Source organism: Poeciliopsis prolifica, unplaced genomic scaffold (genome assembly GCF_027474105.1).
Source record: "Poeciliopsis prolifica strain line A6 unplaced genomic scaffold, Auburn_PproV2 SCAFFOLD002, whole genome shotgun sequence".
Lineage (NCBI taxonomy): Eukaryota > Metazoa > Chordata > Actinopteri > Cyprinodontiformes > Poeciliidae > Poeciliopsis > Poeciliopsis prolifica.
Genome location: NW_026562377.1, coordinates 5,998,225 through 6,019,745, shown reverse-complemented (window position 1 = coordinate 6,019,745; position 21,521 = coordinate 5,998,225). Strand labels below are relative to the sequence as shown.

The window sequence follows — 21,521 nt, the reverse complement described above, 5'->3', positions numbered from 1 at the left end:
TGAGTCCATTATAAAGAAAACGGTTCAATTTCACTTATGTGACAGTAATTGTTGAAGGTGCTAATAAATTCAACACAAGTAATTGTGATAAAAGCAATTATTTCTTATACTCTCACATTAAAAATACTGAAGCAACATTTAAAGCTAAGGCACAGATTGTTCTTCCAAATAAACAATAACTCTAAGCAAATAGTTAAAGTGGATACAATAAAAATTTCTGAATTTTTTTTTCTGTGATAAATTCTCAAAATTGCTCATTTCGAGTTTTATATTTATGTTTCAGTGTAAATTTTGTTATTTTTGTGCCTTAGTTTTGCTTAAAACCATCTCACTCTGCCACAACTCCAGGAAATAATGTAAATTTATTTTTAATGACACAATAATAACTTTTACATATTCTTTCTCTCATTAATGTGGCATTTAGCAAATAGAAATAATTTTGCTTTTAATTCTAACTGACCTAAAACAAAAGACATTGATCTAATTTAAATTCAGACAGGGAGGGAAAATAAATTATAATATAAATATTAATTAATATAAATTACATGTCATTTCTATTCACTGCATGTAAACTTCTGGTTTTAACTGTACACTTACTTATGAAAAAAAAAACAATATAAAATAAAATAAAAAGTTGAACTTACATCAAAGATTAATGCCTCCAAGTCCTCATCAGTCAGCTTCATCTCAAATCATCCATTTTGACACTTGAAGAAAGAAAATCTGCCTTTTTTATGAGAGATTGACACACACATGAGAATAGCAGATTATGCCATCAGATTAAGTTTTTACGACGCTAATCCTGCGCAGTTAGAAGTGACATAAAAAAATCTGGAATCATTTCACTAGTTCGCCACTAGAGGGCAGCAGCAGTCAGCATTAGACTCACCGGACTTGTTCGCTGTCGAGCCAGTCATTCTGCGCCCCCTGCTGGACGCTCACTGAACAGCGGCCGGTTTCACTTGAACCAACAGAGCAGCAGAAACTCGCATGTTGTTGAGAATTAGATGTTTATTAGGTGCTAAATTAACACTTTGTAGACAACATAATTTATATAGGTGTACACTTAGAAAAAAACAACAAAAAACCCCCAAGTATTTTATGACGCAACAATGAAAATAAATGTCTTACAAAAATAAATGGCTCAAAAGCGGTTTAAAAAAAAAACAATTAAAATATTCATAAAAATTAAAATGCAAAACAAATTAAAGGCAATTTTAAAATAGACAGAAGATTTTTTTTTTGTATTTGACAGAAAAATTGGAATATTACAGCAGATTGAAATGAAGAACATGGTTTACAATGGAGTGCTTATGATAAAGAACATAAAACCAGTTTGATTCATTTTGCTAACCAGATTTTAAATGACACTGATTTTAAAGTCTTCAGTCCATAATAATAATAATCTCTACAATCTAATATAGCACACATAATTTCTGTTTGTTCTTGATATGTAGTATGAAATGAGTTCCTTTAAAGTATGTACAGCACAACATAGTATACCACAATGCTCGTTTTATCCACTTTTTGGTCTTATCACAGTTATGAGTTAATAAAAAAAACATAGACAATACAACGGTCCCACAGGTTGGCAGTTCTCTGATGGTTAAGGTCGCTGCAAATACTGACACTTACGTGAAAAAAGCTCAAGTGAAGGACGTCTGCCACAAAGATTAACAGAGCTGCATATTTGCTGCCAAACAATCCCTGTTAGCAGTTCAACCTCTGCCTTGGTGTTACCTCAGCTGACTGAAGATCAGTTTCAAACGAATGCTCTCTCCTCTGTTCTATCAGGAGAGGCTACCACTGTCAACACGCCTTCATTTTGCTCCAATAAACAGACGAATGACTTAGTGATCAGAAAATGAAAGTAAACACAACTCTTAATCATTATTTTCCCGGGTAAGCTCTGTGCTTTGTACTGAGTGCAGTGTGAGTCGGTGTGTGCGTGTGTGTGTGTGTGTTTGCTGTAACTTTGGCCTCAGCATGCTGCAGTTTCTGAAGTATTAGGGAGTGTAGCTCGATGTAGCGATGGCTGAGTGGTTTTTGCAGTGCGGCCCACAGAGCGGAGAGTTGGAACAGAGCGGAACTCTCAGTGGTTCTTGTCGTAGTCCTTCACCATTCGCTTGATGTGGAACAGTTTGTGCCTCAGCCTGCGGCACTCCCTCTTCTTAGACTGGTACTCTGAAGTCTGCAGAGGTGTTTGCTCAATTAGCAGAATAAAAAAACAACCTGGAATCTACAGAAACCTGCTTCCCACTGCAGTTTATGAAAACCAATTCAGCTCACCTGCTTCAGATCCTTCAGCTGATTATATTCCTCTGCAACAACCTGGGAGACAATAACAAATGGGTCATTATGTGTTATTTGCAGATTCTTGTCTCTTCTTCTCCAATATGTTGATCTATAACACAAAGTCCACAAAAAACACTGAAGATTTTTACCTGACGAAATGTGAAAAAGTTCAATTAGCAAGTCACTAATCGATATCCCTTCCTATACACTTCCAAAAATATCCCAACACCTTTATTAATTTCAATGAATTCCAGCAAAGATGAAGGATTATTGTGTTTTAATTTTGAAAACAATAAATCTCACTATCTTTCTTTAAAATTGCTGAGGCAGATAAAACTGTGCAAATATGAAACATTTTCAGGTTTTTGTTAAACTGAGGTCACAACTGTAGCAACTTTATTCCAGTTCATTCTTACTAAATGCCAGAAAAAATCTTATTTTATCATTTTTCAGCTGAAAAATTGAAGGTTTGCCTCTAAACTTCATTCCTGACTCTTGAACTTTATTTTGTAAATTAAGGGAAGAATCTGCACTAAAGAATCCAGCAGACAAACAACACGTCCATCTCCAATTAATAAAAACATTCAGCCTCACATGGTTATAAGATATTATCAAACCTGGTATTTGGCTGAGGTCTCATCGAGTGTGTCCAGTTGCCGGCTGAGTTTGTTCAGCCGGTCGTTGATGTCGTCCATCTCTGCACAGAGGCGCTTGTATTCCCGTAGGTCTGCATCAAACTCTCTCTTGTATTCGTGCCTCTGAGAATCTGAAGTTATTGTTGGGTACACACTGTTAGGCAGACAAACGCAGAGAAAAACAAAGATCAGACTTACAAATTACACTCTTCCGTCTGAGAAATCTACACTCATTATATTCAGTAAAGCCAATTTTCAAACATAAATGGTTTTCTGAAATATTTGTTTAGATTCTGGTTTTGCACACAGATTTCTTTTAAAGAAATCCCGACAATCTACCAAACAACTGAACTGAACTTCAATTCGCTCCCTGACCTTTATGAGTCACATAAAGGTCAGGGATGTTTTCTTTGATGCATAAATGTGGATAATCTTTTAATTCCTTTATTTAGGGTTGGATTTAAAATCACATCCATAAAAAAAAAAAAGAATAGTACTGCTTTCGTTCTTTTGCAGTTCTCAGATAAAAATATTTTAGATTGGCCGTAAAATGTTGAGATAGATTGTCTCAACATTTTACCTTTGTCCTACTTTTCTCTGACTGAACACAAGCATGTGAACGGCGTGCCTCAGAGGATTAACCCAGGAATACACACTCTAACTTCTTCCAGTCATGTTCTGAAGGCATTCGCCATCTTTATGGTCCACGCAACACTTAAAGAACATTTTTAAATCATGGCTGCATCACACTATTGTCACATCAGCTTGTTTCCCAAAGCTTACAACTATTGATTTATGTCAGAAAATGTGGGTCTGGTCCTGAGGGAGAAACAGAGCTGCGCTGTAATCTACATGTTCGGTTCTTAATGACGTTTTCATCTCTAATCCAGGCAGTGAGTCAGAAGCCCAGAGGTACCTCTGTTACAGAAACTTAGTTCTCACCTCTCCCATTCCTCTTCATCCAGTTCGTTTCCCGTTTCTCCTCCTGTTGTGTACTCTGTTTCATACTGGGACTCGTCCATGTCGGGGTTGCGTCTGCGCCTCTTGCCCCTGTTGGCGGACGGCCGGCGGCCTCCCGTCTCCTCCGAGGGGCTGGAGCTCGTCCTGCCGCCGTGGGAATACCCCTCCAATGGCCGACTCGTCATTTTTTCAGAGTATCTGCAAGAAAACAATTACATCATAATGTTGGGTCTGACAGGTTAATCTACCAGACAAGAAATGTGGAAACGTCAGAAAAAAGAACATACAAAGAATTACTTAGTCATTGGACTAAAAAGCTGTAGAGGTAATCATAAAAATTAATTCCAACATAGTATTTAGCAGAAGCTAATGCTAACACCCTAAAGTCAACCAGGGTCAAATTTGTCGTTACACACGACCTTAACGGCTGTTGTGTGTAATCTGCGGTGTGTTTTTGCATCGCTTAAACTAAATTTAAAGCATTTTAGATCCAGCTACAGATCAGATCGTCTTCAATATGTCATGACACTTTTAACCCTGGTTTCAGTTCAAGTTCTGCTAAGTTTATTTATCTTTTCAAGACATGTTATAATTTATATCCATTGGAATTGAATATAAATTTGGTTCAAATTTAAGGTCCTAGAAGAACATTTGGACACACTTCTTCCTAGATAAAAATCTTTTACAGAAAAACTTGAGTTTACTTCTGAACTGCCACATTTCTATTAATCAAATTTATTTTCATAACACTAAATTGCACAGAATCATGGCAGATTGAAACACAGTTAGTCTTTTTAATAAAGTTTAATAATTTTGAGATTATTTTTTGTCTTTACTTGCTGTGAGGTAGAAAAGCTTTCTAAGAAAGAAATGCACTTCCAAGAAGACATCAGTGTTTACCGATAACATCCAAACAGAGGAAGGAAAGCATTTACACGGTCAGTGCAGCTGCCGCCAATCACTCTGAGAACAGCAGCATATGGAGATCCTCACTGAACAGGAGGCAGGTATGCCTCTGTAATAAGCTGTGGATGATGAAGCCCATTCAATTTCGTAGGTTTGTAGGGATTTGTGGAGAAATCCAAATCCAACAGCAGAGATATTAAGGGTTATTACTACATAGTGAATTATGTCAGCAGCAGACCACATTGTGAGTCCGCAGGCCAGCATTCTTCTGCTTATGAAACCGGCTCTGTTTACTTTGCAGGAAAGGAAATCATTACATTATTTTCTACTTTGACTCAATCAGACTCAGGCCTGTGTTTTTCTGCAGAGTCTAGACAATCCTTACATATTTCTTCCATGATGAAACCAAAGAAAATCAGGTACTTAAGAAGTCCTTCTGTATGATGACAAGCCAGTGCATTTATTCATAAATACCCAGCCTATTGTGCTCTGCTTCAGACAATTCAATGACCAAGAGGGGAAAAGAGAGAGAGTTAATCCAACAAAGGCTCAAAGGTCACAAACAGCTCTCCATGTGGGCAGGGCAATATGTTTTTCTGGGCTTTAAAGCAGCGTAGTGATTAGAGCTGCTTCTGAGTCACATGTTTAGAAATTCACTCATTGTGGGAAAAGGTTTTGTGCTGCACGGACTCCTGTGTGGCCGCCACTGTTTTCCTGCTGCTTTATTATAGAAAAACTGACAGTTTCATATAATGGAGTTTACATGTAAAAACAGGATCATCTGGAAGTGAAAAAAAAATGCTACATGCAGTAATCCTGCACTTCCTCCTGCTGGTTATGTGGATAAATATGTGGAGAAAAAAGTACTTAGAGATTAATAGTTTATTTACTTCTGAGATGAGGATATCAGTGAGTTCAGAGACATTTATCTGAAAAAGTTTATTTTAGTCTGTAGGAGAGTTTCCATGCTTAATAGACATGAATGACCAAGAACTGGGGACATATTTAAATGGATTTTATCCAACCCACACAGGTTAAAGATTAAGGGTGCAACGATTGCAGTTTTCTAGCCGATCTTTAAAAAGCCTAACCTGCCAATTCCAGTTTTGGCCGGCACTGATCTTTTTATTAGAAATTCTGCTAAATATAGCGAGAAAGTCATTGAGTTGGCAACAGTGGGGTGATTATTGTTAAATGCAAATGTGCAAACGTGACCTGGTGGGCCGGTCTGCCAGTCAAACCTCTCACAGCAGAGAGGTAGATAAGATCAGTGGATCACCGTTTTGCACATCTAAGCAATTTAAAAGAAAAAAAAAGCTTAACTTTGACTAAATTTAATTATTTAAATACAAAAGCCAGTAGAGAAGTTGAAAACATCTTAAAGTTGTTCATTGTTACTTATTATAATATAATGTTTGCATCTTCAAATCTGCTACAACTGAAACAGCACAAAGTAAAGAGAGAACATTATGGGCCGCCTACTGGTTATCGTCCTGGTTGCAGGAGGAGCTGTCCACCTTGGCGGGGGGGAAGGAGCTGACGCTGTTAGCTGAGGCGTTGAGCAATCCGCCTCCCTTCTCGGACACCAGCAGAGTCGGCGCATCCTGAACGCTGCGGCTTTCCTCCACATTGTTCACCTAAAGCGAGCCGGAAGAAAGTTAAAGAAAAAAGGCTGAGCAAACACAAACAAACATTTGTGTTACTCACAATGAGTCGGGGCCAAACCTCCACAAGCACAAGCTCTTTGACTCACTTCCCACATAAATAAACACGTCTGCCTCTGTTTTTCTCATATTGTGACATTTTCATTAGCCCATATCTCATCTACAGTCAATGTTTGCTCAACAGCTTTTAAACAGCACAAGGTGACATCTGAAAAATTAACAATTCCACCTGGAAATCTTTTTGCTACTTTAATTTATTATAGTATTTTCATTATTTAGGTAACTTATTAGTCATGAATTTGTTTAAATGTCTATTAAAATCTGGAAACCTTTTATTTGTGCCAACTCCCATGTGGCTTGGTTCTGATCTGCATTCAGACTAGTTGACACAAAACAAGCCAGATTATAATCCCCAACGCTGAGCAGCAATCTCCTAATGGTGAAGCTAAGAAATTACCGATGTTTGAAAAACAACTAAAAAGAAGCAACTAAAACCAGAAGCAAACGCAACACCTAAAAACTACTTTGTTTTCTCTTGCCTTTTGTTTTTATACACATGGAACAGATTTTCTCTTCCTCCTTTTTAAAGTAAACAAAAGTGTAAAAACAATCATCGGGTCCTTTCTGTGAGGTCAGAAAGCTTCACAAAGAAAGATTCAGGGTTGGTTCAGTTCAGTATGTTTATCCTAAACACTTGAACAAATATTGATCACTCTCTGCTGTATCACCGACAGAATGGGCTTGGCCTACGTAGATAATTTAATAACTAACTAAAACTAATCTACATATTTTCAATGTTTTTGTTCTTTTTGGTGTTACGTGGTTTTGCATGCAATTACAAATGTTCATAAGGTAATTTTAATCCACTTCAATCCCAGAGTTTGAGACGCAGCTTTTAGACATTTATGTTGGAAATCAGTTGTTCAAATAACTGAGACTCTTGCACACAGACTGTATTAAAACATGTAAAAAACAGAGATTACAGAAGACTACAACAGTGAGAAGCTTACTCCTGTGTAGGATTTCCAGAGATATTATGATGCAAGAAAAATATAATCCTAAAGGGTTTCTGTCCTTTGCCTTTAATAGACTCATAAGCCTCATAAAAATAAAGCCCTTAATGCAAAATCGAAAGCATAAAAAAAGTACTTTAAGTATGAAGTTGGACGGGCTTTGAATAGGACCTCAGTTTAATAGTCGTGAAATGTTCTCCTGGAATATTCAGTGCGAACTTAAGATGATCAGCTATTTAGAATATTTTTGTCAGATTATAGGCTGAAACCGGGACTATTATGTAATTTCTGGATACATAAACGATTACAGAAACCATACAGATGATTCTCTGCCAAAGTTAAAATACAGTTATAGCCAAAGACTATGGCTCATCAATGCCAGCAAATAAATTGATAGTGATAAAGAAAAAAATGTTAGTATTCTGCATTTTCTTTGTAATATCTTCACAAAATCTTGTAGTAACGCATTTTATTAGGATAAGAAAGAACTAAAATGTATTAATCATTAAAAATAACACCCAACCCTCCAGAAACAATAATCATGGTGGGTGGAGCAGGCTGAGTTCTGCGCGTCTCCCTTTCTTGTAGCTGCAGGTGAATCCTGTTTGGAGAGGAGTTCATGTAAGAATCTCAACAATGTTTTCCCAGAGTGCAACACAAAAACCAGTGAACTGTGAGCACAGGATGCCTTCAGAGTGAGACGTCCGAGCAGGACGAACCCGAGGAAGGAAAGAAGGATTGAATATGGAAACAAAACAGAATCTTTGAGCAAATAAAAGTACCAAAGACCCAGACGGAAAGTGTCATAAGCTTAGAGGAAATAAACAAAACAGAAGGAGAAAGCAATATTCAGGCAGAAAGTCTCACATATCTGAAGCCATTTCTCATTTTTGTCATGAGTTTTACAAAGAGTTGTTCTGCTTGGACAGGCTATACATGGCCGGAGGACGATAAATAAAAACCCTGACAAAAACTGTTTGCACCAAGGAGCATAAAATGACAAGTTCAATAATAAAGACCGGTTCTCAAATGTGTTAATATATTAATAAATGGGCCCTCTGCTGCTGTTTAACTAGTTGAAAATGAGATTCAAACATGTCATCTTGGTGTCTATTATTTACACTTCAAACAAAACTGCTGCTGGATTTTGTACATTAATATACTGCTAGTTGAGTAAATGTACATTTTTTATTCACTTTTAATCCATAGTGCCACATGTTGCTTAAGAAACGGTGTTCATAACTTGCCTATAGTTTATGGCAAGTTATGAAAATAAATGTCATTAGTGATACAGTAAAAATGTCATAACTGATACAGTAAAACTGTGCAGTTCTGTGTAAAAAATATTCTCACCTACAACCACAAACATTTTATTTTATTTGTATTTATGTCACAGATCAACACAGTTATCTATAATTGTGAAGTGGATTGTAAAATAATACATGCAACATGCTTTTCAAATCTGAGCAGCAGTTCAGTCTGTGAACATTAATCTTCTTCTAAAGTTTTGCCACATAATCTTAACTTGATTTAAGCTTGGGCTTTGACTAGACCAGTGGTGACCAAAGTTGGTCCTGGAGGGCCGGCACCCTGCATGTTTTAGTTCTCTCCCTGGTTTAATGCACCTGGATCCAATGATGGCTCACTAGAAGGCCTAAGAAGAACATTGACATGCTGAAAAGGTTGTTACTACCACCAGGAAGAGAACTAAAACATGCAGGATGCTGGCCCTCCAGGACCGACTTAGGGCACCCTTGGACTAGTCCGTTCTAACACATGAAGATCCTTTGATCTAAACCATTTTATTGTAGCTCTGGCTGTATGTTTAGAGTTGGTGTGCTGCAGGAAAACGACTCTCTGTCAAAGTGCCAAGTCTTCAGCAGCTGCTCATAAAAAAAGTTGAAGAAAAACATCCCCACAGCATGATGCTGCCATCACCATTCTCAGTGTGGTTTGTGTATTCAAGGTGGTGCACAGGGTTTATTTGGGCCACAGAGTTGACTGGTATTAAATCACACACATGTGGACTCCAGTTAATTAGCTGACCGTTACAGGCTTATGCATGCCACACTTTTCAAATCTTTACTTGCAAAATAAAAACATTAGAAATTCTGCATTATTTTCATCCCACTTCAAATGATGAACTACTGTGTAGGTCTAACATAGAAAACCCCAATGAAATGAACTGATGCTGTTTTTGTGAAACAGCACATCGTCTTTAGGAAACTCTCCCACCTATTCATCCTCTGGATGTTTTTATCCATCACCAACACAGAGTGCTGCCTCCCTCCATCTGAAGCACACAAGCAGCCCTTCTACGACTGACTCTGATGACTTCATGCTGCAGACACAATGCAGCACCCCCGGCCGAGCCGAATAAAGCCTGTGTGTGAGGTCATCAGGGCAAGCCGGGCCTCCCCAGTGCCCACCACGCAGAAAAATCCTTAGACTAACCACAGCCTTAAGCTGTCCCTGGCAGAGGGGAACAAAGTCCAACAGCCATGTGGATTTAGTTGAAGTGCGGAGTGGAAGATAAGAAATTTAAATATAACTTGAATGTGTTGGCTGAAGGATTCAGAAGACACCACAGTCTTAAGGCACAGAAAAAGTAGGTTACCCAACCTAAATGGGTGCCGTTTTTTAATCTTTGAATAAATAATAATCCGTTAGCAACATCACATTTTCCAGAGCTCGCATTTTATCAAAATTCTTGTGCCTTCTCCTAAGCCTTTCTAATCCTTATCCATACCTCCTTCTCATCATTTCCTCGAAAAACGCTGAAGTTCTCAAACGGACTGGTGGCACAACATGACTAAAGCAACAATAAGATGAGGATGACATCACTGAGAACCGCTCCGTTATTAGACACAAGTGCTAGTCAGAGGATTTACTCTGCTAGGCACAGGAGCCACCTCTCAGCGCACGATGCCGTTCATGAGGCAATGACACCCCATCTCCAAAACAAACGGCTCTATATAATCCAATATAACCACACATCTGTGCAAAGCTCCTTCTGCAAGCAGGCTTTGCAGGAGGCAGACTGAGCTCTGGGTCTTTGATTGACTCATGAATTTAAATAATAAGCTTCCCCAGACATAATACAAAACCATAAGGCTGGCTCACTGCATCAATAATGTAAAATAAAAATAATTTTTACTAATTCCATATAAACAATAAGAACTGAGTGAAAGTAATGAATGTTAGTTGTTTTCATGCTCTATAAATATGATGGCACAGCTATGAAAATATGTGAAGTTAAAATGATATTGAAGTTAAAAGGATATTTAAATTTATTTTTGTTTTTCATGGGTTTGTGTGAAGTGCTGATAAGCAGTCAATGTATAAAGCAGTGAAAAACATCCAACACCGTCTTAAAAAATAACCAAATATCAGCTGGAGCAAACCTCAAAGCTTCGGAGAAAGAAGGTGAAAAATAGATAAAATATTTATTGACTGATGAGCTTTTTAAGTTGTTTTTCCTCAGATGTTTTTAGTCATTATTTCCTCAACCAAACAAAACCCACAACTTTATTCTGTGGGTCACAATTTTTGCACAGTTTCAATTTCTGTCACTACTTTCTTTTAAGCATTAATGGTTAAAACTCAAACCTTAATGTTACCTTTTCTGCATTTATAGTCATGGTGTTTTTAGTTGTTGTGGTATTTATCTTTCTTTCAACATATTGTGAAATAACTTAATTTACCTCAACCAAAAGTGCATGTTCTTTTTGTTTTTAAGACGGATGGGAGCTGTAACTTCACCTGACCTGATCTAATCAAACAGAAACTAATATATTTTTAGTTCATTGATATATCACAGTAAGAAAAGAAGTCAATGTTTTCTCACTTGCCACATTCATGTTTCAAAATCAGTGAGCACTTCTACACCTACTGCTCATGTATAAGAGTTTACTTCTGGTTTTTATTTGCAGTTCTGTACAGGCTAAAGTCCGACAGAGAGATAAACAAAAAGACCAGGATATATATTTTTACAGCTGGAGAACAAACATAAAATAGGGTGGAGGTGAGTATTTTACAGCCCTCAGATCACATGCATCCAGGCCTCCAAGGTCAAAACAGAGTCAGAAATTGTTCATTTAATTTAACATTTCAAATCCAAATTTGTTGTTTTTATAGCTTTTGAATGGCTTTTACTTTGAAAGTGATGTTCTGTTTTGGCAAAGCTCTCCATTCAGGAGGCACACTTTGAAATCAAACTGTTTTGATGCAGGAGCATCCTCATGTGCGCGTCATTATCAGCTGATGTTGAAAACAGAGAATGATACAGGAAGTAGATTATTCCCTCCAGAGGAGTGGAACAAAACCAGAAGAAGAAATAGATGTGTGTGTTCATTTAGAGAAATCATTAAGCATTATTAATAAATGGCACAGACTTCTTCTACCTGATTCTCCAGGTAAAAATACTTAAACGTGCCTGCAGTATTTTGTTCTGAATCATTAATAATTTGACCATTTTAAACAACCTTTGTTTTTAGTTGATATTTATTTTATATTTTAACAATTTACTTGAATGTAAACATCATACACTTGCTTCCTGCTTATGTTGTTTTTCATCCCTCTGCGGCTTGTTGCAAACAATTGATGTGGACAATATTCATTCATCCTTACTGTCACTACGTTATTTGGCAGATGAAAGAGAAATAATCTACTGAACCACTCCTTGCTCCACATGTTTTTGCTTTAGTAAAATACTCTTTCTCAGAGAAGAAATAAGCAATATTTGAAACATGACAAGTTAATCATTCACCCATATTTTGCATATCGGTGCGATTTAACGAGAGTGTTGTTGACGCTTAAAAATGCAAAGCAAACAAAGCAGAGAGAAACTGGCAATCCTCTCTGTATCTTCCAGGGTAGTTAATGGTTACACAGAGTGAAACCCGGTTACAAACCAGGAGAATACAATCACCGGCTGCTATCAGCTCTGACCCTGAACAAAGTGACTCTGTTATAGGAAACACAGTCGCCAAGGACTGGCTGCTTCCTCCCTGGATCTCATGAGGAGCTCATTTTGACCTTTAAACTTTAAAAAAAGCAATGAAACAGATGAGGGCTGTTTCATTGCGTTACCTGAACTGTAGAGCAGCTTCAGGTAAAGGTAAACCTCAGTGAGGTTATTTACAGCACCTGAGTCACCTTCTGTTTTTACACCTGATGACTACCTGCGCCGTGCAATGACTGCCTTGCTGAAGACCTACTCAGTCACCTACTTAATTTCATAAAGAAAAACAAAGCTGATGGAAAACAATTTGCCATAAAAGGGTACACAGTTTGACAGAGATTAAAAGAATAGGTCACTTTTGTGGCTGAATCTTTGACCTAACCAACAGCGGTTCAGCGTTTTCTAATCTAATCAAATCTGTCCATGAACGTTGTATTCTAGGATTTAAACAGAGTGACCTTGTTTCCATACTGGAAGCTGTGCATGCACAGCCTCAGGTCAGTTTGAGTCGTTTTCTTTCCTTCAGTTTAAATCCCTCGTAAACTTTGTCTGTCAGACAGCTATATCTCTTACCCACTCCTCCACGTCTCTGCCTTCTGACGTTTTTCCACCAACTAGAGGCTCTTGCCAGTAGATATTTGGTTTTCCGTAGCGCCAGATCTTCCCTCTTGTTTTCTGAGCAAAGAAAGCAGCGACGCCCAAAGCGATGACCACCAGGAATCCGCACACCATGGCAACCGCCTGAGAAAGCAAGAACACAATGATCAGATCCAGAAACTTCTCAAAGAAAAGCTGAGCCATAAAGTTAATTTATCCTGGTACGGAATGAACAGAAATACACAAGCACTTTCTACCAACAAAGAACAGTCTTTAATAAAAAGTGTAATAAATGTTATGAGATAAGCAGAGATACTGAAGTTTTCTTGCGCTTTATTGGCTTCCTGGACTGTTCTTACTTTTTAATCAGTTTCATTTTGTATTCATAGTTGATAAAAACATTTTTAAAGACAAATTAATAATACTTTAATCATAAAATATATTGCCTTATTTACAAATCATCTTCATTTAGCCACAGATTAAAATGCATTTTTGTAAATAAATACTTCTGGAAGTTGACTAATTAGTATCAACAGAAAAAGCCACAGACCTCCTGGGGGTCCACAAAACAGTAGTGGTATAGGTACTGGTTGTATACAGGAAAACCTCCCAGTCCTCCCATCTGTGAGTAGCTGGTCTGATAGAGGCTCTGACACATCATGAGCAACGGATTATAGATAATATTGGAAGAACTCTGGGCCATGGGATTTACTCCGACAATGTAGACAATGGTCATGATGCCCTGAAAAGTACAGAAACATGTAGATATTTAGTCATACTGACACAGAGGCACTCCTGAGTTATCTGTTCGTCACATCACTGAACTGAACATATGGCAGGAACGAAGGGTAGAGTACATGAATGACTTAACCAGATAATTATCTACTGAGCTACTACAGTTTAAAAGGAACAAAACTGGCATAACTTTCTGCAATGCTGCATTTTATCAATGTATTTTAACGTATACTTTGACCATTGTCTGTGGATGGATGGATAACACCCTTCAAAAAAGATCCAGTGTTCAGTTCCCATTTCACCCTAAAGTGAAATGGGATTATTTATTGATTACATATTGTAAATAATTTCTACATAATGATGTTTTAAAAGTAGAAATCTTAAATGATCAACAAGTAAGCACCACATGTTGCCTGACCCTCTGTAAAAACTGTCGAACTGTGTTTTCGGCAGTCATAAAACTTTTGTGACTATAAATCACAAAAGATATCATACAGGGTATGTATTATAAATAATGGTAAATATTTAGTGTTACCTGCAAGATCCCCATGAGAACGCTGGCTATAAGGACGGCCAGGAAGTACTTTCGGCCACGGACGACATTGGACTTAGAGAAGCTGGCAATGAAGAATGACATACAGCCGATAAAGTTGATAGCTGCCATGGCAATCATGGCAGTTTTGGCCGAGTAAGGAGACACATAGGAGCCGTAATAGTTCCCGTAGCCTCCATAACCTCCATAACCTCCAAGGCCTCCGTAGGACGAGCCGTAGCTGCCTCCAGAGTAGCCACCGCCGTAGCCCAGACCAGAGCCATAGTTGCCACTACCATAAAAGTACTGCGTATCCCACATTAGAGTCGAAGCAACGCAGGCGAATATGGCCAGGCACAACACTATCACTGTAGCCATCATGGCCTTGATGATCCCAGGAGGAGACCGCCATTTGTAGAAGTGCTGCGGCCGGTCTTCCATGTAGTAAGATCCCGGCGGAGGTGGGTATGCGTTGTAGTCACTCTGAGGGCCATGGAAGCTGCTGGCAGGACCGAAGCCATTGTTGGACGGTGGGCTGTAGGGTGGGCTGTAGACTGGTGGACTCTCGTAATGTTGCTTGTCAAACATTGCTGGAGGAGTCCAGAACTGGAAAGAGAAATGAAGAATCAGAGAGTGGTCAAAACCAAACCCAGGAAAAGCAGTCTGTCTCAGTTTCTCAGCAAAACTGATATGAATAATGCTGGGTGGAATGATAAGGGTTAGTGAGGCGTGTCCTCCATGGGTAATGGAGCTTAGAAACAGAGCAGTGTAAATGTTTTACCATCTGAAGGCAGGTGTGACCGGTGGGGGTGAAAACTTTGTTCTGTTTTTCAAAATACAGTGCCTTACAGAAACATTCAAACCCTCAATGTTTTCACATTTTGTGACATCACAATGATACGTCAGAGTATTATTATGTTCTTATGGGACAGAGCAACACAAAATAAACAGTAATTGTATTATTGTTAAGAGGAAGGAAAATGATGCATGGTTTTCATTGTTTTAGAAAACTAAGTCTGAAAAGTCCAGTTCCAATAGCTTCAGGAGACTGTCTGGGGTTTTCTTTATTCAGCCTGATGGTGCACAAAGAAAGTCCCCAAACAAATCAGACAATAATTTAGATTCGATTGACAAAAATAGAAAGAGAGCAGTTATCAAAGAAACAGTAAAAGTACAATTATGAATTGCACTTCTTGATTTTTTTCTCTCTTCTTTGTTGTGTTGACCAGAGAGCTACAAAGTATCGCTCTCTGGTCAACATGTGACCTTTAGCATACCCATATTCAGATGCCTATCTTAGATTAAACTAAAATCTGACTTTTTGACAACATGCAATATGCTGGATGTAGTCAAGAACTCCCTGCACACATTTTCCCTTACAAGAGACACAGCGGTGGCTGTATTGTTCTGTGGTGTGCTTTACTTCAGCAGGACAAAGAAGTTGGTCAGAGCGGCTTCGAAAATGCCTGATAATACAGAGCAACTGTGGTAGAAAACACTTTAGAGGCTAAAGACATACAACGAGGGCAAAGGTTCACCTACCAGCTACACAACTCAAAACAACCCAAAACTAATAATGAAAATACTTTAATCAAAGCATATTTATGTGTTAGATTGGCCCAGTCAAAATCCAGATCTAAATTTTACCAAGAATCACAGCCAAAGCTGAAGTAAATTCTGACACACAGGACAACCAACAATTCACAAACACACTCGCAGATCAATTAACCTAACAGTTGTGTTTCTGGACTGAGGGAGGAAGCCAGAGTACCCTGAAATAACCCACAATGCACAGGGAGAACATACAGAAAGACCTCAGGCTGGGATTTGAATCCAAGACCTTCTAGTAGTAAAGCAATTGCTACTAACTGCTCCATCGTGCATCCCAGACTTTAAAATCTATGCATCATTTCCTTCATTTCTAACTCACGGTAGTCATCATGATGATGCTGGTTTTTGATAAAAATCCTAACAAATATAATCAGGTTTCTGGTTGTATCGTGATTGTACATTTGAGCTGGACCAGCTGTTATAACCCTTTGCAAATCACTTTGTTATTTTTTAAACCGTGTGATTGCCTTCATAAGAAAGAAGTGCAGCAGCAGGTTTAGACTGAAGTCTCTGAAGCAGCTGAGTGGCAGAACGCAGTGGAGATGTTGGTACCAGGGCAGAAACAGAACAACAACAATCCTCTCCTTTCTGTCTCTTCTGGCTGCAGGAATCTATCGGTCAGTCCACACTGTGAAAAACATTTTGAAGATTTCAAATTCACTCAAGCAGCTAAAATGTTTTCTGCTACAAATTTGCAGAGATATGCAAGGCCACTGTGTATATAATTTAACAATGTCCATTCTTCTGCAGAGCCCTAAAGGGAGTGGGCAGGAAACACCTATGACTGGGAAACCATGCGGACAGCAGGACGAATGAACCATGAAAAGAAAAACTTCCACTTGTATCCTTTTTCTGCTACTCATGAGACTCTAGAAACACATATTTCATTTTTGTCTGTAGCTAAATAAATAGATAAAATATCAGTGGTAAAAAATCCCAGCAGATACTCCCAAAGCTCAAGGTTACAAGTTAAAATATTTCTTATCTTATTTGACTGATAGCACAACAGTCAGGCATTCAGCTGACATCCAGATAAAAGATGGGAAAGAAAAGTAATAATTTTCATTCTTTTTAACAGTGATATATGGACAATTTTGACATTTTTATTCACATATTGGTCACCTCTAGTTTAAGTTCTTAGGACAGACCATTACCATGTTATTGATTAATAATTAAGTAATTAAATCAATAATTTCTTGTCAGAAATTTGAGCTGGACCAGCTGATCCAAAGTTGTTAAATTATTTTTTTCTTTTAAACCATGAGAAAAGAGACAGCACCAAAGCTCTGTGTCTATTTTAAGATGGTATTAGCACTTTACTGGTTTATAATTTAACCTGTTGGCACAAAAACATCAAGCCAACTGTCAAGCACGGTGGTGGAGGTGTAGTGATTTTAGCACTTTAAGGCTGACATTTTAAATAAAATAACTTTCTTCATGATTTTTCCTGCTGAAAAAAGGTTTAACTGTATAACTTAGCTGATTGAAATGTCAAATGTTTTCAGAACTAATACAGAGCCATTCAATTGATAAGAATATTATTGAAAAGTCATTTAATTTCAAAATCTCTATCACCAAGTAAAACATATTAGATTAATTACACAGTTTTGTGTTAATTATGATAATTTTCCACTTAGTCAATAAAAATATGGCATTTAAAATTAGAATAAAAACCAGACCAATAAAAACACTTTATAATAGAGAAAGTTTAATTAAAGGTAGCATAATACCAGCTGCTTTTAATGTAACAAATGAGCCTCATCAGAAAGTATGTTTTAATAGAATATGACTGTACTGTATCAATATCAAAGACATTGCAAAGTGCCTCCTTTATGAACTCAATAGCTTTGCTCTACACTTACAGAAAAACCTCCAAACACATTTTTCTTCACATTCTGGTTTCTGCAGAACAGTGAAGGAAGCCAGGAGCAAGACAGCGGCCCATTCAGAGGTTCTGACACAGAGACAGACAAACAGCCGCTGGCACCGTTCACACTTCATAACTCTCCTTCTTTATAGGTCGTGGGGACACACAGAAGAGGAGGTTTTGCCTCAAAGCCTCCATCCCAGACACCTTCCCATTTCGCCCCCACCCCGCCGTTCCTTCATCCTCTGTCCCTCAGCGCTCCTCTCCCTCGCAGCACAACTTCTTAGCTTTTGTTTCAGGAGCAGAAAGGCCAGAAGTCAAGGCTGCTCGTCACACGAACAGGGTTGCCATGGATTCAGAGTTTTAAAAAAAGAAAATTGGAGCACGTCCAGGAATCAAACAAGGGCTCCTTTGAGCAGCTCCTGAGGGGGGGTGAGGTGAGACACTGAGCAGAGGACAGGTGGATGGGTGTCAGGTGACTTTTATTATTGATCCGCAGGCTGTCTTGCATGAGTGTCCTCCAGTTTACTTCCTGGAGGACACTCATGCTTGTAGATAACTGGCAGGAAATAATTTCAGACCTTTTACTAGGGAATCATCCTTGACTTAGAGTTCCTATTAAACTAAATACTCCAACTCAAAATGTATTTTGTACTTCTACATAGTGAGGGCCAGTTGTAAAATATTGTGACCAATTTCTTATTTAAGAGGGAAAAAACTGACTTATTTTTATATGTTTGTTAAATCCTTCATTCATCAAAATTGTGCAGCAGCCTGAGGCAGCATTTATCATGACTGATCAACAATAAAATATATTTGGAGCAGCAGCATCACACAATGTGTGAGGGAGGGAGGGAGAGAGCAGTTAATGGTGATTTCCTTTAAAAGCAGCTTTTTGGGGTATTGAAATTCAACTTTTAAAACTGTCATAAGCAATTTTATTTTGGTTTTAACTCAATTAGTGAACATCAGTTTCCGTGTGTTTTAGGGATGCATCGATTTATTGGCCAGTTGATTTATCGGCCAGTTGATTTATCGGCCAGCTGATTTATCGGCCAGTTGATTTATCAGCTGCAAATTTCTTATTTTTAGGCGATCAGTTATCGGCTGATGTTTGCACGACTTGCGTCCTCTGATCTACCTCAGCACAGATCTAAAATCAGCCGCTGTCATGCTCTATTCTGCTGTGAGAGAAGTTTGACGATTGCAGTTAACAATAGTCACCCCTCTGTTGCCAACTCAGCAACTTTCTTACCATATTAGCAACATTTCAGACAAATAAAATTCAGCATTGGGAAAAATCGGAATTTGCAGGTCAGGCTTTTTAACGATTGGTAATTGGCAATTAGCCAGAAAATTCTAATCAGTGCACCCCAGAACACCTTTTATTAATCATAAATGTATTGATCATAAATGAAAGCTGCCTTTGATTGAGAGTTGAACTAGTACTCTCATAAATATTACCAAAGCCTATTGACGTATTGGTTTAGTATTTCTTAAAGTATTTGTGTAACAATATGGAATAAGCATTTGTCTACAGTAGGCTTCCTTATTATGTTGTTCTGTGAAAAAAAACTGTGAGTTTGGACGACGGTCATGGGTCAGGTCAGACACCCACCAGCCTGAACTCCACGGAAACACAGAGACTCTATCATCTGCCGCTGATAAAGGAATTCCAGTTATAGAGTCACATGCCGCACAGCAGTCAAAAATAATTAGGCTACAGACAAATGTAGGCAGGGTCCTACTGACGCACACCCAGGAGTCAGCCAAGGCTTCCAGCATGAGTCCAAAACAACACCACACTGTCAAAATCTCCTGAGGTACCAAAACATAATCACAGCTGACAGAAAAATGAAAAACAAAATGGTATAAATTCCTGTGGTGTGTGTTTAAGGAACACCCTTCTCTTCTGCAAATTAGAACTTCCTGAGTTGATCAGCATCGCAAACCAGAAGGGTTGAAGACCAAAGCAAAGAGATTTGCTTGGTTAATTGATTAGAAGAAGAAACTGATAAACTGGAAAAACAGCAGGTGAAATTGAAACAAATCAAATATCTCAGGCATTTACCATTATGAGTTAATGCCTCATAGCATTTGTTTCATGGTATTAAAAAAATAGGAGTTTAACAATATTTACACAAGTACTTTAAATTTAAAGTATAGCCAAGTCCAGTGCAATTATGTTTTTCCTTTATATATATATATATATATTTGAGATCCTAGTCTTAACATGTTTCAAGATCATACATATATATATATACATGTCTACCTGTACGCATTTCCTCAGTCGTTCAAACCTACATATTTCTGTTTTAGTCATAATTAGCCTTGGTTAGGTGTGATTGTTATATATTTTCAGCATTCTGTGTTGCCCTCATTGTGTAAGAAAACAGGTCTATAAATAAAAAGTACATGATTACAGTACATAATTAACGTTAGTACATAAGTTTTAATAATACCTATGTTAGCCAGGTGTTACCAGTAAACTGGTACTAAAGTAGGTATTACGTGATCATTCCAGCATCAGATTCAATAGTACAGTTTAAAAAAAATGTGTCAAATTACATTAAAATTATTTATTCTCAATAGTCCACATGATAAAAGTCAGTTTTAGCTTTAATCCCCAACTAAAACATCAGAGAACTAATTTTTCTCTCCATTTTGCCATGTAACGTTGATATAATCCTGATTTTTCTTATATTTCTGTTTAAATTTACTCAGATCCTTTTTTATCCCTTTATATTGATGATATAAATCTTTTTTTAAACCCACTTGCTTGGCTGAAAAATGTCGTCTCCTAGCTAACCGACCCACCTGTCCAAATTACCAAATGACCGTTGAAATACCGTTAAAGTGGCTAAACGGTGTGAGAAAGCCCGTAAAACGTGATTATATCTAGTGTGATTAATTAAAAAAGAACACTGTCCAGACATATAAAATGAAATAGCGAGTAATAATAGTTTTTTTTTATCTACTTTTTGGTCTTACCTGAAGAGGAGAAAGGTCGGTCAGAAGCGTCCGTTACCTTTTTCCAGTTAAAAATCCCACCTTCCGCCCAAAGTTTCGCCTCAATTTAGGGGATTTATTAGACTCTCAGCACGTTGACTTGTTTTAAAATCAGTGTTACTCGCACTCTTTTTGCGTCAAAGTGCCGTTTTTTCTCCGTTTGTAGCTCGATCCTGATAAAACTGAACGATTCTCCTGATGCAGCCTCCGAACAAGTGGTCTGCTTTTTGTCCCGCCTATCCGCGGTGATGCGCCCGACCGCACAACACCTCGACACCTCCGCGTTTCATCCGCTAGAGGTCAGGCTTTCTGCCTCCCACAGCAACAACACTGAGAAGAAGCGTGACTTTAAATCCACGCGAAATAATGGATGATACAGCGAAACTTCATTTTGAAAAATAAACTCAAAAATCTTAGAGATACTAAATCATCGTCTTCCGCCGGAAAACATAATTCTTGAATAACAAGTAAAAGAAGGGCAAAATTATCCATCTATTATAGAATAGAAATATCCTTAATTCCCCTGTATGTATACTTAAAAACAATAAATATTTTAAACAGTTGTCATACTAGTCGAATGGGCAGAAACGATCAATAAACATAAAATGAGATTGTTACATAAACTTGAGTTAATGGAACCAATTTTTATTATTTTTAGGTAGCAAGTAATAGATCTACTTTCTCAAGCGATGGTTTCAACGAATATAAACATTAAAAACAATATAAACTGATCA

The 21,521-nt window shown here is 37.9% G+C and overlaps 1 protein-coding gene across 2 annotated transcripts; it reads right to left on the bottom strand.

Moving 5' to 3' along the window:
• Positions 1-1,004: 1,004 nt before the first annotated feature.
• On the bottom strand, positions 1,005-21,016 carry si:ch73-61d6.3 (occludin). Of its 2 annotated transcripts, XM_055057787.1 has the most exons (9): positions 20,770-21,016; positions 14,304-14,906; positions 13,584-13,775; positions 13,010-13,177; positions 6,279-6,433; positions 3,873-4,088; positions 2,913-3,084; positions 2,290-2,331; positions 1,005-2,191 (listed from the first exon to the last, which is right to left on the bottom strand). In XM_055057787.1, exons 2-9 carry the CDS (start codon positions 14,886-14,888, stop codon positions 2,093-2,095), a joined length of 1,629 nt encoding a protein of 542 aa, XP_054913762.1. In that variant the 5' UTR covers positions 14,889-14,906; positions 20,770-21,016; the 3' UTR covers positions 1,005-2,092. The 2 variants fall into 2 exon arrangements, with proteins under 2 accessions (XP_054913762.1, XP_054913767.1); XM_055057792.1 differs by lacking the exon at positions 20,770-21,016 and having other exon boundaries at positions 14,304-14,966.
• Positions 21,017-21,521: the final 505 nt, after the last annotated feature.

What these genes read in the sequence shown, in the direction of transcription:
- si:ch73-61d6.3 (XM_055057787.1), bottom strand. Translation starts at nt 14,888, where the DNA reads ATGTTTGACAAGCAACATTACGAGAGTCCACCAGTCTACAGCCCACCC. An exon ending in GTTTTGTGGACCCCCAGGAG is followed by an intron (nt 13,178 to 13,583) that starts GTCTGTGGCTTT and finishes TTGCTTTCTCAG; the next exon opens with GCGGTTGCCATGGTGTGCGG. An exon ending in GATGAAGAGGAATGGGAGAG is followed by an intron (nt 3,085 to 3,872) that starts GTGAGAACTAAG and finishes TCTGCCTAACAG; the next exon opens with TGTGTACCCAACAATAACTT.